This window comes from Mustela nivalis (genome assembly GCF_964662115.1).
Source record: "Mustela nivalis genome assembly, chromosome: 1".
NCBI lineage: Eukaryota > Metazoa > Chordata > Mammalia > Carnivora > Mustelidae > Mustela > Mustela nivalis.
The window spans coordinates 193794744-193810754 of record NC_139020.1 but is presented as its reverse complement, the minus strand read 5'-3'; the positions used below and the strand labels follow the sequence as shown (position 1 = coordinate 193810754).

At 53.5% G+C, this 16011-nt stretch overlaps 1 protein-coding gene across 18 annotated transcripts in view; it reads left to right on the top strand.

The window, feature by feature from the left end:
* CACNA1D (calcium voltage-gated channel subunit alpha1 D) overlaps positions 1 to 16011 on the top strand; it is a 296054-nt gene that overhangs the window by 191289 nt on the left and 88754 nt on the right. For all 18 annotated transcript variants that reach the window (XM_082742639.1, XM_082742638.1, XM_082742630.1 and 15 more), the window contains exon 9: positions 1194 to 1363. In XM_082742639.1, coding sequence (XP_082598765.1) covers positions 1194 to 1363 — 170 coding nt within the window. The remainder of the gene's footprint in view (positions 1 to 1193; positions 1364 to 16011) is intronic.

Below are 16011 nucleotides of genomic sequence, written 5' to 3'. Positions count from 1 at the left end.
TGTGTTGTGTTGGGTCGAGTTGGGTTGAGTTGGGTTGAGTTAAAGAAGTCCCTAATAGGGAGATGTGCCATCTTTGGGCTAGAAGGAAGGCAGAAGGAAGACAGATGTAACCTCTGTTAGAATCCAGGGCTGTGTGTGCGAAAGCTGTGCTGTTACCTCAGCTGCTTTCCTTAGCAGCTTTTTAATCGTACTTAGGAAATCCATAACTCATGTAGCTTGGCTCCTATAGCTATTCCCGGTTGGAAATGCAGATGGTTCTTTGGATGTGACAATTGGGTAATCACCCACCTGACTCCCAGGCTTGCCGGAGCAAATGGGGGATTCTGTATGTACGTGTAGATGGAGGATTGCAGACACCAAAGGCGGAGTAAACAACAAGCAGTTGGGAATGTGTACATGTTCTGCCAAAGCCTTTCCAGGACAGGTGTTCCCATAAATGGGCAACAAATCGTATTGCCTCTTCGTCTCCTATGGGGAAGACTTTTGGGAAAAGATCATGGCAAGGAAGCGGGGTTAGGGATGACAGTAGTGCTTCTTCGGTGTTCTATTTTCTGTGTGGGGAGGGAGAACGGGGCTGTGAGGTGGGTCTGTCCCAACCCTGTCCACTACTCTGGCGGGAAGCTGCCGGTGCTGCTAGAGGCACCTGCTCCCCCTCCTGGCTCTCAGTTTGGACGTGAGGGTCAGGAATGCTGTAGCCAAACACACAATACCTGTGTTTGACTACAGGTATTGAAGAAGCCCTACACCTGGTGTGTGAGCTCTCTGACCACAGCCTAGCCCTCCCGGGTCCTTGCTCTTTGACGTGTGATGCCTGCGCTCTGAGGAGGCTCTGGGGGAGGTGGGACATGTCTGAGTCCAGGCTGTTGGTGGGGGAGAGTGGGAGTCAACAAGCCTGTCACGATAGCATGTGGCGTTTTGGGCTTGGGCTCCTTGGGATCTTGGGGATTGTTGGTTTTCTAAGGGACAGCGCATGTGTGTTGGTGTCGTCTCTGCAGCTCTGACAGCCACGGTCTTGCTTAGGAAGACACTGTGCTATGTCCTGTCCACGTGTGTGGCCTCTGTTGCTGTGCTCGCGTGGCCGTACTCAGCGCTGTGTGTCCTGCCACAAGCCTGTTGTGTGGCAGGGCAGATGGCTCACGGTCCAGGTCCCCGAGGACGTCCTGACGTGTGCTTGTTCTCTCTGCTGCCCTCAGAGAATTCTCAAAGGAGCGAGAGAAGGCTAAAGCCCGGGGAGATTTCCAGAAGCTCCGGGAGAAGCAGCAGCTGGAGGAGGATCTAAAGGGCTACTTGGACTGGATCACCCAAGCCGAAGACATTGATCCTGAGAACGAGGAGGAAGGAGGAGAGGAAAGCAAACGAAACAGTATGTAACCCCTTCCTACTCCTGACCAGAGAGAGCTCAGGGGTGACTCAGGTGCCCGCTGGGCGGAGCTGTTGCTCCCCCTTGACCCAGCCTGAGAGACAGGCAGCCTCCTCTCAGCGGCCCGGTTCCTTCCGCCAGCCCGTCAGAGGGGACCGGGGCATTTACACCAGCTCTGAGACTCCGCCTGAGGTTTGGGACTCAGATTCGTGCCCAGTCACAGGGTCTGCCGCAATCGCTTGTCAGGAAATCGGGGACCCCCTTCTGTGGGGGCACCAGCCACAGTAGGACTCACGGTGACCCCACGGCATGGTAGCTGCAGCTCCTTCCCTGCGGGGTGAGCCATGTTCCTGGATGAGAACTTGAAGAGCAGGGTCCCTCTCTGTCCTCATGCCGCCTGGAGTGGCTTGCACCCGGGCTCCACACGCAAAGCCAGGCGTTCAGCCATTGTTAGCTGGGAAGAAACCAGCTCAGCTATCCGGGCAGGGCAAGGACGCATGTGAGTTGGCGTGGCTACTTGGAGCCCACTCCCCTCGTAGCCCACCATGGCACCAGGCCTCTCGGGCACATTCCGCAGTGGGAAGGCCCCCGGTGCCCAGCAACCCCTGGAGTTCATAGCCATCGTCAACCGAGGTGTCTCTTTTTACCACCTACTTTCCCTCAAAGAGGAGCTCGCACTCTTCCTGGGCCATCTGTGCCTCAGGTAAAAGCAGAAATCAAAATTCAATAGTAGATTTGACTGTGAGGCTTGTGGTTTGTTTATAATCCAGAATAGTTCATTTTAAGGACAGAAAAGCTGTGTCAAAGATGCCTGTCCCTTGAGAGGCCTGGGGAACCAAGGTGGGCCCTACCTCCTGGAAGATGGCGGAACGAGCGCCCCTAGGGCAGGGCCCCTGAGGCATCATGCGGTCTCTCCTTCATCCAGCAAGGAGGACGCTTGTTGCCGGGGGGTACTCGTGGGGTGGACAGGATGTGGTTTGCTCCTTCTGGGGATGGTTAGGCCTATGCATGCTGAGATGCTGCCCAGGGGGACAGAAACGCAGGTCGGGAGGGGTGGCATCTGTGTGCCCAGTGCTGAGGGGCTGAGGGCCGACTGCAGGGCTCCAGCGGGGAGCTGTGGGGCATTGGCCCCGAGCCTGGAAGGATGGAGGAGCCTGAGGTCGGTCAGTGTCAGGAGAAACCTTCTGAGCCACGGCAGAGTGTGAGGAGGGCCCGGGAGTGGTTCATTCGTTCGGCTGGTTGGGGGAGACGGGGCAGGGAGGCTGGGCGAGTGAAGCCAGTATGTGCCTCCTCTGTAGACAGCGGATCACACAAGTGAAGGCCGAGCGGCCCACAGGTGACTGAGGTGGCCTTTGGTTGCTTCTAGCGGAGGACTCCGGGTCCATGCTACCATTAGGAGTGTGAGTTTCCTGTTCTCACTGTTGCAAATGATGGACTCAGTCCTGTGGACTCCTGGGGGGCCAGCAGTGGGCAGACAGACTCCTCCTCTCCTCTCCCCGCTGCTTCCCAGGGTCACTGGTGCTGCTCCCTTGAGGAAGAGACAGGGTACACAGTGCCTGAGCATCAGGAAGCAGCTGGAGGATTTCTAGAGCAGCCTCTGTGTGCTGACTCTGAGATGGGAGTTCATGCAGGGGTATTCCTTCCAGTTCCAAACTGGGTGGTGTCCTCTGGGTCAGTGAGTATAAGAAGGGTGTCTGTGTCTTCAGGGCATTTGAGTCCAAATCCCAATGGGCTTCTTGCGGCTTCCGCACCTACCATATGGCCGGCCACAGGCTGTTCTTGGAGCAGGAGGGATGCCTACCCCACTGTCTCCCTGCTCATTTCCAGACTGCAGCTTGGGTGCTGACCTTGGTTTCTGGGGATGGGGAGGGGTGTATGGGGTGGGGGTGTCTGCCAGCCACGTGCTCCCTCTCCCAGTGTAGCATGTCGTGTGTCAGTCAGCACAAGTACGGGTCCTTCTCCTGAGCACACCCCCTTCCTTTACCAGTGGAGCTGTGGCTGACGGGTTGCTGGGTGAGCCTTTCAGGCGGTGTCTTTTCACCCCTTCAGTGCCCTAGCTTTGGAAATGGACAGGGTCCCCGTTCGTGCCGCTAGCATCAGGTGTGGTGAGACTGTGCTTGTGCCTGGGGTTTGAGGAGTGGGCGTTTTCTGTGGGCGCAAGCAATGTCTTCTGATAGTCCTGAGAGCTCTTGCTCACTTTGTCTTGGCCTAGTACTTCCGGTGCTGCCAGCACGTGCGAAGGACCTGGCCACATTGTGACAAAACTCGGTGCCTCTGCCTTTGGAAACCTGGCTATAGAGGGAAGTGGAGAGGCCAGGCCTTACTGTAAGATGGAGGCAAGCTGGCCGTGTGATCAGGGGGCCAGCAGTCTGCTGTGGGAGCCCTGAAGGGCACAACAAAGCAACGATGGGCACATTGTTGCAAGGGCACAAGGATGCAAGGGGAGGCTCCCTGGAGGAGGTAGTGTTCCTGCTGAACTCCAGGGAGGTGCTTGTCTGCGGCTTCCAAAGGCACGGGGGAGAGGCTTTTTTCTTAGGCTGGAGAAGTGGCATGAGCGAGGTACAGAAGGTGATCAGTGTTGCAAGCCCTGAAGCGCTGTGCTCAGTAGTATCATCAAGGAAAGAAACAACGGCCCTTTGAAAGTTGTCCATCCTCAGACTTCACTTTGTAACTAGGACTCCTCCCCCGGTAACGCCGCGCCACGTCCCTGTGGTTTGTGCTGGGCACAGTGCTGTGTGGCTCAGCCTGGGAACCAGCTGGACGTTCGATCCTGAAGAGCACATGCTTCCGTGGGTACCCTTGTCCTTTACCAGGCTCCTTTGGCCAGGTGCTGCGCTTTCCCGGACAGTGAGGCTCTGATCTCCTGAGCCATCCTAGGACATGGGTGATGAGGGTCTGAAAGGAAGTCCTAGATCTCAGGCTGTGGGAACCATGCAGGGAGTTAACCGACCGGCAACGAGAGCCCCAGGTCTCCTCCCGACGAGGATGTGGGCCTCCTCGAATATACTCCCGGCAGCCCAGACCTTTTGGCCAAGGAGAGCTGTCTTCTTCTTTCTGTCCATCTTCTTCCTGTCACAGCAAGAAACCCGAGGGGCACAGAGGATTTCCACAAGGCTTGCATCATCCCTTCATCAGCGGATAGTGGTTGGTTCACCGCCCGCACAATCCAGGTCTGGTCTCTGCCACCCGGTAGCAAGCAGTGCAGCGTGGACAGGGCCATTACTGACATGCTTCCTGGGTGGGTAAAAGCCAGGCCCACACTCCTAACATCCCAGCCCCGCTCCTGTTTCTTTTTCGGGGAGACGGGATGGGGCCCTCCCTGGGTGTCCTGGCTTTATCCTTGGTGCCTCAGGATGCTTAGCCACTGACTGCCCTTTCCAGCAGGGTCCTGGATGGGATTGGGACAGGTTCCTTCCAGGCATGGGGGAGTTAAGTGACAGTGTGGTAGTGTGACAGTTGTGACAGAAGCCCTTGCTGTAGCCCAAGCCTCAGGCTGTACAAGCAAAGGCAGGACCTCAGGAAACATGAATGGCAGATGTCACGAACCTTTGGAGGTGGGGCTAGATAGCACGCGGGTGTCCCTTCTCTGGAACTGGCTGCCATTGAGTTTTGTGACTCGGAATTTGGACTTGAGTGATAGGCAAACGACCCGATGTCTCTGAGCCCCCATTTCTCTGACTGCAATAAGGTGATAAAGATACTTGCGTAGAGGTTGTCCTGAGGATTAAAGTTTGATTCGTGGCAGGAGTCACTGTAGCCACGGGAATACTTGGTACTGATGCTGTTATTAGACTACAGGATAACTTGACCTAAACACTGCAATTCTCGCAGATCCTCCTAGACCTCTAACCAACCTCAGGCTAAGGACCCCTTTTAAGCACCACGTCCCTCTACTTTCCTGTTCAGGGACTGTGAAGTTCTACGTATTGATGAAAAACAAACCTGTTGCCCGGTCGGTCATGTTGAAGGTAGCGAGGCACGGCTTTCTGGCTCAGCGTCCGTTGGCGGTTTGTCGATGTTTGCTGTCGGAGAGCAGATGCCAAATCCAGGGCTTGGGCATGTGCACATCTCCTCTCTTCTCTCTGATCTGCTAAACTTCACCGTCTGCTCCTGCGGTACCCACCTCTGGCTGTACATGACAGTCACCTGGGGAACGCGGACATCCTGGTGCTGTACCCCTCCCCCACCCCGACGAAGACTGGTCTGTGTGTGGCGGGACCCAGGCATGGCTTGATCTACTGCTCCCTGGAGGTTCCCGCGTGAAGCCGAGGTTGGGAACCCCTGAATGGTATCACACCGAATATCACACTGTCACAGGCCTCCACTGGAAGGAAGACAGAAGGAGAGGCAGTCGGCGCTGTAACTGGGCTGTCTGCTGGCTCCCCTGGCTGGTAGCTCTAGCTTTGTGCGTTCGTGAAAGATGGAAAGCGTCCATTCTGTAAATTTGCTCTTAGGAAGCTGGTGTTACATGGTTAATTGAATGGACAAAATTCCCTTGGAAGTTAGTTCCTAAGCATTTGGGACATTTTCAAGGATAATTTATTTAACTTTTTGCTGAGCCTCAAGTTTCTTAAGAAACCCTGCCAAATCTCAAAGTGATTTTTTAGACGTATGCAGCTGCTTCTCTGTTAACAATGGCGTTTTTCTAGGGCCATTAAAATCTGGAAGCCTAAAATTCTATTTTAAACTCTTCTCATTGTCAGTGATTAGTCTTTTTTTTTTTTAAAGGAAAAAAAAAAAGCATTAAAAATAATGAAATCGTTTTAAAGGGAGCTCATTCTAAAATTCTGGCCGGAAAAGCAGGGCCGTTTCACTGTGGGAACTATTAATGTTCAATGATCAGTGTAAGAGGGTATACATGCTGCCCACAAGGAGGTCTCTTCCTCAGAGATCCCAGAGGCTGCCCCGCCCCACCGGTTAGGACTCTGCCCCTCCCCCACCATGTGTCCACACCCCAGGTTGCCACAGCCAGTCCCCTCCCTTCCCCGTGCACCACTTGTGTGCCTTTTACTGAGATGTTTGATTTGGGGGTGGGCAGGAAACCAGGGATGGTGTAGCTGTTTCCCAGCATGGAAATGTGCTGGTCCAGTTTCAAAGCTTGTGTCTTCCTAAAGCGACTTACCGAACTGCTTTCATCACAGTTAAACCAGCTCAGAGCGCAAATTCAGAATGCAAGACAGTCCTCTGAAGGCTGTAAATTCAGCAAACAGCAGCACTTAGAGTGGCATGCCTCAGGAGGGTTGCCCTGTTTCTGGAGGTGGATGGGAGTGCCTCTGACCAGGAGAGCTGATGGAGGTGGGCCCAGCACTGCAGCCGGCTGGGAGACCCCCCCCACCACCACTGGGCTGGTGGTACAGGGAGCAGAGCCCACCCTAGGCAGGTCTTCTAAGAGCTGGCAGGAGACGGGATGGTCGCCCCAGCATGGACATGAGGTGAAGGCCCTCCAGCCAGGTTTGTAGACCCCAAGTCAGGCTGTGTGTGCTTATTTTTAATATATTTTAATTGCAAAAATAATATTTGCTCATTGCCAAGAATTCGTATATCAAAGTGTATAAAGGATAAGAGAATGAGACTGGGCCATTGGGGGTCTGTTCTTTGCGACCTCACCTGTGCACATGGGAACATACGTGCTTTCACGGGCAGCCTGCGCATGTGTCCCCACGTCATCGAGCTTGGGGGGGCACAGCCACTTGCCTTTCTCCCTGAACCATGTGCCACAGACTGCGAGCTCCTGGAGGTAGGAACAAGGTCTGTTTCTGTCCTTCACTGTGTGGCAGGCACCTCGTGTGGTCCAGTGAGTCTGCGTTTCACGAAAGAAAGCAGAGTAAGAATGCCTCGTTTATCAGGGCCTTCCTGTGTGTTAGATGCTGTTCTAAGGGTCAGGGGTGTATGTGAATCCATTATTCCTTCCAGGGTTCTGGGAGGCAAGCACTTGACAGATGATGGGGAAATTGAAACACAGAGGGGTTAAGTAGCTTCCCAGGGTCCCACGCCCGTCACGTGGCCAAGTGGGGTTTGAATGCAGGTTTCGCTGCAGATGAGCCACCATTAATCCCCGCAGATGTGTGCACCTGAGTCTGCACACACATGCTCACAGTCTTGTGGGAGAAAGTTCCAGAAAGGGATTTGCTGGGTCAGAGAGGATGCCTGTTTTAGAAATGTGTCCTGCCATTGGTATCCATTTACATTCCCACACATCATACTCGTGAGTGCCCATGTCCTGTGTCCTTACCCACACGGCATTCCTTCTGCTTCCCCTCTTGCGCATGAAGCTCCTTTCCCTGAGCACAGGGCCCCATCCTGAAGATCAGCTCACCGGCTAATATCGTGATATCCTGTCCCAGAGCCAGAGGGAGCTGGAGACCCTAGAATCGTTCTTCTTGGGACCTAGTGGCCACAGGGCCACTGTATGTGTTGTACCTTGCCAGCACCTGTGTTACTGTATTTACTGTTTACCACTTCCTAAGGTAAGCAGATCAGCAAAAGCAGGTAACCTGTCTGTGCTCATCCAGTTGGGAAGTGGCAAGGCTGAGATCAGACCTGGTTTGTCCAAGTCCAGAGCATGCCCTGTAAACTCCCACATGTCCTTCCCACATAGCGGTACCGGCCAGACTGCCCAGCTGGTCAGCACCCGGGACTCCTGGCCGTGGCTGAATGCCCTCTCCTGAACACCCTTCTTGGTGGGGTAGCCAAACCCTGGGAAGCCTTGTCTGGTGGTGTGGTTGGTTGGCTGGTTATTTGGGACAGGCACCCTCACTGCAGAAAGCGCTGCTCCGCTCCACTGTTCAGACCCTGAACTATAGATGTCCAAGTAGGAGGACGCTTGAGGTTTCGCGTATCAGAGCCAGTGGCTGCAAGCTGCCTCTCTGGGCCTAGGGCTCTGTTTGCGTTGCTCCTGCTGCCCTCTACCGAGTCATAACGACATTGCCTGTGTTCCACCTGAAGGAGTCACGGTGGCCGACCTGCTAAAAGAGGACAAGAAGAAAAGGAAGTTTTGCTGCTTTCGCCAACACAGGGCTAAAGATCACGGTAAATGACCGGGGGTGAACTCCAGTCGGGAGCCTCCTCTCCTGAGGCTTCTGGAGCCTTCTCCTTGCACACAGGCCTGGTGTGACGTGCATGTGTGTGCTGGCGTGGTGTGTTTGTCAGACGCCTATGTTTTAACTGCTTGATTCCTCTGAACTTTGGTCGTGTTATTTTCTTCTTGTCTTTACCCCAACTGTGTGGTTTTGCCCAGACAGCATTGCAGTTTCCTTTTTGTTTGAACTATACCTTTTAAAGAAGCAGCGGAACCCACTCAGAACATTTATTTAATTCAGCATGAATATTCTTAGACTGGAAGACAGACTTCTTAAACACTTTTCCCCAATGATGCTTTTTCATCTAAACTGTTTAGAAATTCCAGTGTTGTTATTTGATTGATTTTGATTTTCCAGGTTACATTTTTCACAGGGCCTGCTGGCTTTTCACCCTCGGGCTGGGACATACTAGAGCTCATAGTGCCAGTTTCAAGAATGAAGTTAAAAATAGACTTCAAGGATGCGAAGGAAGATTGTGGGGCGGGGATGGGGGTTGGGGAGGCACTTGCCTTTGTGAGCGGGGAGGAGGAAAGGACTAATGTGGGGGCACAGTTCATTTTCGAGCTCTGCTGTCAAATGAATGCTACACGCAGACCCTCGCTGGAAACCCTGGGGTCAGCGTCAGGACCATCCGCGTGCAGGGAGGTTAAGGCAGATGGCTGGGGTCCTGTCCTTGCCAGGCCACCACTGTAGTCTTACAGCGGTGTAGCCCCCTGCCCATGCACACCGCATGGTAAACAACCAGGTTTACCTGGTTGCTGCCACCGAGGTCGGCCCTGGTCAGACAACTCTGGAGGAAGAGTCTCTTTGACTGTAAATAGGGCCACAAAGCCAGCTGCCAAGGGAGCAGAGGGGACACACTGCACTGTTTTCTTGGTAGTAGCCAGAGGCTACTACCAAGTAGGATACTTGGGGTTTTGCATATGAGAGCCCATATGGGATGGGGCCATTGTCGTGGAAATGTTGAGCTCTGTAGGGTGTAGGATTTGGAACAAGCCACAGGTGGTCAGACTGAAGGCTTTTGGAGCAGAGGAGAACAGAGAGTATCAGACATAAGCCCCCCCCCCCCCCCCCCCCCCCCCCCCCCGGAGAGCTTGTGGGCCTGAGAAGAGAAGGAACCTGTGTGGTTGGGGGAGGGGGATGGGGGCATCCAGTTAGGGCCTGGGGGCCCAGGGCTGGCTCAGCCAGGCTTAGTGTCTACAGAGGCTTATGGAAAGAGCTGGCCTTGGTGCAGCCCCTGGAGGCCTCTGCAGGAAGAACAGGCGTCAGGTAAGCAGGACATCCTGTTACTGACGTAACACAAAAGCATTTTCAAAGACTGACGGAGGGCCTAGGTTCTGGGGCATTACTGTGAGAAGATGAGAGGTCTGTCTCCAGAAGAAAGGAGTCCTCCCCTTGGTCATGCAGGTGCCTGTCGTCCTGAGCAGGGGCTCATACCGTGTGACTTTTTGAGGATATTTTGCTAGCTTTCTGAGGCATATGGGGAGAGGAAGTAGCCTCATATTTTCAGGAAACTTTCCGTTTTGAGTGGGGGAGGTCTTTTTTTGACTGAGATACCCAGACACCCTAACAAAGGCCCTGGATGAGGTAGGGGTGGGGAGGGCCCTAGTAGGGGTGTGGCGTTCCTCGCGTCATTAGTCACGCAGAAGTAATTCTTGTCAGGGCATCATTCTGGCTCTAGACACAGAAACCTTGGTCTGGCCTTGACCCACATTCCCCAAGAAGAGGCTGGCTTCTTCACAGCAACCAGAGTCTGTTACCTTGTGACGGCTAAGCGTGTCACTACTGGCAGGCACAGGCAAATTCCTTCAGGGGATGTCATGGCACGTCACATGCTTGTCAGGAAAATAAGATAAAAAAAAAAAACCCCAGGAGATCTTGGCTTCGGATCTGCTGTTCCCAAGGAAGGCAGCCATGACTGTCATTGCTCAGCTGTCCAGCCTCCTGCCCCCACCCGTTGAGAGGGAGGCATGAGAAGGGTTGGAGGCAGATTTGGTGAGGCATCCCTGACCGTGCAAGGGTGCCTGTCCTGTGGAGAACAGGGGCGCGAGGCTCCCAGACGCCCAGGGCATCTGTGAAGGAGGCTGTTTGGTGTGCCAGGCTCAAGAAGGAGGCTGGGGTCTTCTGGGCTCAGCTGGCTTGGGTCCCCGGGCTCCAGTGGCATATGAGCACTCTCGGGGAGCGGGGGGTCCCTTCCCCAGTGGCTCTGCCTGGAGGAGCCTTGGGAACGCTTCTCCTGAGTGGGCTTCCTGGTTCCTGGCGGTCTTCCTGAGGGGCACTGGGCGGGGGCTTCACAACACTGCTCCTTCCCTGCTCTCTGCGCCGAGCTGGGGGACGGCAAGGGAAAGCCCCCTGGCACTGGTGAAACCAGACAGCCTGTGGGTGTTTCCTCTTCAGAGCAGTTCAAGGAGGTTAGAGGTACGTGGGTCTTACAGATAATGTCACCCAACAGCTCGTGTTCTAGGTTAGCCAACGAAGCCCAGAGTGGGAAAGGGAAAGGACTTGTCCCCACATTACTACTGACAAAGGCCCAGCTTCTCTGACATTCCTCTTTGCGTCTTTTGACCTGAGTAGCCTCTGTGATGCTGTGCCTGTTAATAGTGAACATAAGGGGCGCCTGGGTGGCTCGTCCCCCCTCTGCCTGCGGCTCAGGTCATGATCTCAGGGTCCTGGGATCGAGCCCTACATCGGACTCTCTGCTCGGCAGGGAGCTTGCTTCCTCCTCTCTCTCTGCCTGCCTCTCTGCCTACTTGTGATCTCTCTCTCTCTGTCCAATAAATAAATAAAATCTTTAAAAAAAAAATAGTGAACATAATTTGGGGGCTGCCTATTTCAACCCACATGCAGACCCATTCACCACGTGTGTGTGTGATGGGCACGCACACTCCCATCCATGAAAATGCTAGCTAGTTGTGCTGGCCTGAGAAGCCGTGTGTTTTCCCACCGTATTTTGTGCGGCATTGCCCATAATGCCATTCGGGCCCAGCAGCAGTTCTTAGCAACAGCATGGCATGCCCTCCCCCGAGAGTTCCAAGTAGGCCCCCCACCTCCCCACCCCCACCCCCCTCAGGCCAGGGTAGCTTTCATCTGCCGTCCAGGGCCTGCCGGGCTGCTGTCTGGCCTCCCCTCCTCCCTGGCGGCAGCAGCCATCATGGCCTTTGCGTCATGTCCTTTGCTCGGTGCGTCCACATCGAAGCCTCGGGGTCTGGCCTGCAGCTCTTGGAGATCGCAGCACCTGGGAAAGCTTGCGAAGCCTGGGCCTGCACTTCCCCAGGTTTGCAGCAGGCAGGTTGCGGTGCAAGTCAGCACCCCATTCTAGGTGTAGGCTGGTCCTAATACCTGGTTTCACCCCGGATTCTGGAAATAGTTTTAAAACTTGAATTTTTTTTAAAAAATGAAAACTTGCTCTCCAGAGTTCCCGAGTTCCCTGGAATGTGTGAGAGAAAGGATTTACAGCTGCTTTGCCTGCAGATGGCCCCTTGGCTTACTTCTGTCTCTAGAGGACATGGTGGGACTTGGGGCAGGGGTGGGGGGCTGGGCTCTGCCTGCATTCCTAACCAGCCCAGCGCTTGTCAGCAATTATTGTTGACTGCGTCCTGAAGGGGACAAGGTGCTCCCCCTGCACTTGGGGCAGCCAGGAGGCTGTGGCAGCCAGTTGAGGAAAGGGCGTGTGTTCCAGGAATTTCCCCATGGGCCTACTTACGTGGATTTTCGTCAAGTCCCAAAAGTCACCACGACGACTTGACCTTTGTTCTCTCTCTCTCTCTGCTGGGGTGGTCTCCTGGAGCCGGTCTGACTGTATACCAGGTTTCTGGGGGTTAACTGAGGTCATCAGGACAGCCAACCAGGCTGATGGACAGTAGGCTTGATTGGCTTTGGGACTTTTAACGTGTGGCATTCTGAGGATCTACCACCATATCCCAATGTGTACCAGCATATGTAAGTAAATTAAGTATGATTTTTTTTTTTAAGGGCATACCAATATACATGTTAACATGTACTGATATCAAAACGTATCCCAGTATATCTGAGCACAGCCTGCGGGCGCAGGGGGCACGGCCAGCTGGAAAGCTGGAGAGCTTTCTCACACCTGAGCTGTGCATCCCGAGGCAAGTTGGCCAGGTCTCTGATCTGTGAAATCACAGAGCTGCTCCGTGGGATCTCAGAGGCCTCTTCCAGTTCTAAGAGTCTGTGATCCTCCTGTCTTGACAGTAAAAACACAGATGAAGTCCCATTGGGATGAAGTGAAATGAAACTCGTATCAGTTTTTTAGCTTTAAAAAATAATGAATGCCCAGTATGAGGGAAGGGTGAAATGCTGATGTACAAATGAGCTCCTTTTGCCTGTGGTGTAGTCTCCATACGGTGGGGAAAGGAAACGCTCCCATGTGACCTAGAGGGAGAGGTTAGAGCAGAGAGAGAAGGGCTGCCAGGGCCCCATCAGAGCCAGATTCCTCTGCACGGGTGAAGCGACTGGATCATGGTCCATTTCTGGGACCAAATGAGGCCACCCAATTCTAGCACAGTCACTGTGCTCTTCCTCCCCCTCCCCCTGGCCGCCTCCTCAGCTCTGGTTGATGTCATTCCGGAATTTGTTTATTATGGGACCATGGTGTTCTCCGTGTCTAACCATTAAGACCGAAAAGTTGCTATCTCTACAGCAGGCAACCATCAGACAGAAATGACTCGCTCGAGATAGAAAAGTTACAAACCAAGAGTGGAGGCCAAAGCTGACTCAGGTGTGCAGAAGACTGTTCACACTAGGGGTCTCTCTGTCGACACGGTCACAGCAACGGGACCCTGGGTTTGGGCCGTGCACCAGAGTGTCCCTTTGCATCCGGGAGGCTCCAAGAGAACTTTCTGGAGGTGACAGCTCTCATATCTGAGCCTCACCGATTGCCCAACCTTGTGGACCCACACAGAATGACCCAGGACTATGAGGAAAACTCACCATGTGTTCTGTCTCTCTCAGTTCTGCCAATAGCCCCAGAGGAGAAGATGGAGTTTTGGAGAAGTTCAGCCACTGGGGTGGGGGTGGGGGTGTTAAACTGGGATCTGGCCAACTTCAGCATCCGCTCTTAGCTCCCAAAGGATGGAGTCCAGCTGGGGGGCAGGGAAACTTCTCTCCATCCGTGCAGCCCCGACATCGTGCCACACCATTAACTTGGTTTCTATCTGGGAAGTTCGCCTTTATTTCTTATCTTTCTACTCACTTGGTTGTCATGTCCAGGGACCAGCTAGTACATTTCAGTCACTGATAGTGGCATGGAGCCAGAAATGCAAAATGCCCCCCCCACACACACACACATAGGCAGGGTATAATTTATCTGCTTTGATCAAACGGTTGGAGAAAAAAAGCTTTAAAGAATCGTGTGCAGCAGGCACACTGCTCTCATCCCGGGACGTGGCCGCAGAGGCTGAAAAGCCACAAAGACTGAGCCTGTTTGGAAGAAGTTTGCTCTTTTGGGAAGAATACAGTCCTAGAGTGATTGGTGGTAGAACCCGTGAGAGGCAGAAGTGGCCCTCAAGACTGTATAGTTAGCACCGCTGCTCTCTGCGTGGGACACTATAGTCCACAGTGAGGTTTGACTGCGCCCAGCCCAGTCAAACGCTAATTGCCCCCGGCCACGGACCCCCCCACTCCTGGCCCCAGGTCAACTGCTCTCAACTTCTGTTCCCTTAGTAGTGACAGAAAGTAACAAGAAAGTGACAAGAAAAACTTCTGTTCCACAGAGATGACTCACGGTCATATCTGTCAGAGTGTCCCACTATGATTTTCTTTGTCATCGAAGACAAGGGTGACCTATGGGAGGAGCCCATAGCAATGAACTTCATTGGATTTTATAATATTTTCATCTTTTCAAGTCAGTCATGGAGAAAAGGATTGCCTGAGCAGCTTTGTGCCTCTGTGTGTGTGTGTGTGTGTATGTGTGTGTGTATCTTTATGGAGCTTTTGTTCAAGATTTTTCTGTGGTTGGGTTGTGTGTGTTTTTTAGGTTGTTTATTTTTGTCTGTTTTTTTGTTTTGTTTTTTGCGTGGAGTCATAAAAAAGTCAATCAAAGGTTGTAGTTGGTTTGTTTTGACTTAATTGAGGAAGAAAGGTTATTTTAAGGGAATACCAGTAGTGTGATGTGGGTCTGTTCTGCTCGTTGTACCTTTGCCGCCTTTGCCTAAATGCTTCCGGACACAGCTGTGGACTCCCACCTGGGCAGGCGCCGTGTCTTGGGTGCCCACAGAGGGGGAAAGAACTCTCTGGTGCCCTCAGAAGAGCAGTTTCTCGGCTCTCTGGGTCTCTTGGGTCAGGCCCACCTTTATCCTTGTCATTCACAGTGTCCCTGGCCTGAGCAGGGCCCACAGACGTGCAGCCACAGCACAGAGGTCATGGACCCAGCTCCTCTGGGCTGTGTGCCTCGGGTCCTCAGGATCGCCTGTGGCACCACAGAACCACTACCAACTTTTGCAGATCGAAGTTGAGCATCCTTGCTAAGAGGAGCTGTATTGGCAGAGCACACAGGAGGAAGGCCTTCCTGTAGATACCACCGATTCTAGAAAGATGGTCGCTACAGTTCAAAGGGATGCATCACGGCAAAGAAGTGCATGTAGTTGGGTGATTCCCCCCCCCATTTCTATCTTCAGTGACCCCCTCGCTGAACCCTAGGGCAGAATTCATTATTCCTTACTGCAGGTTTCCAGAACTTCTTGCAGGGATCCCCGAGGTGGCTCATTTTGTAGTTCATGGAAATCTGTGGGCTTTCCACGGCAGGTGCAATGTTTCGTGTTCTCCCTCTCCTTCATGACCTGGCTCCAACCCCTGCTTAGGATGCCGATAGGGTTGAATCAGGTGGATGAGAAATAATGCCCACATGCCTAACGGTGGGTCACTGGGCCTCCCAACACAGTTGGTGCACCTCTGCTCAGGGTCCAGCTGCAGATGGGTGAGACATGCCAAGAGACCCTGGACACTGAGACCATGATCAGGCTTGCCCGCTGGTCACCGGTTGGGAGAAAACCTTCTACCCATAAGACTGTACTTCCTTTTTGCTCTAGTTCTGGCTGGTTTGGAAAGACCCTTCTGCATACTGTCTTCACACACTCATGGGAAATGAGCAGACCAATTAGCTAATAATGAGTAGAGCTCTTAAATTTTTTTAAAAAGATTGTGTGCGCGTGGTACCTTCATGTTCTCCTGCATCCATTGCCTCTTCTCCTTCTGTATATTTATGATAAGAATTCATATATCAACTCGTGGTCTAGTCACAGATTTTCTAGAGAGAAGCAGCTGGGACCAGCGAAGATGTCGCTCTGAGTTCTGGCGGCCTCTCAATCCTCTCCTGGAAGTCAAGACAGTAAGCTGGTCCCAGGCACAGTGACTGGATTCAGTTTGGCCCCTAGACTTCTTTGCCCTGGGGAGAGTCGGAATGGACAGAGCTTCCTCCTGTTGGGGAGGGGGAGGGGTGCTCCAGGGGCTCTCTCGGCAGATTGGCACATCCCGGAAACAGACTCCGCGTGGAGGTGCCTGGCCTCTCACTCTTCCTCGCCCTCCTCCTGGGCTCCCAGGGGGCCTGCCTGGAGG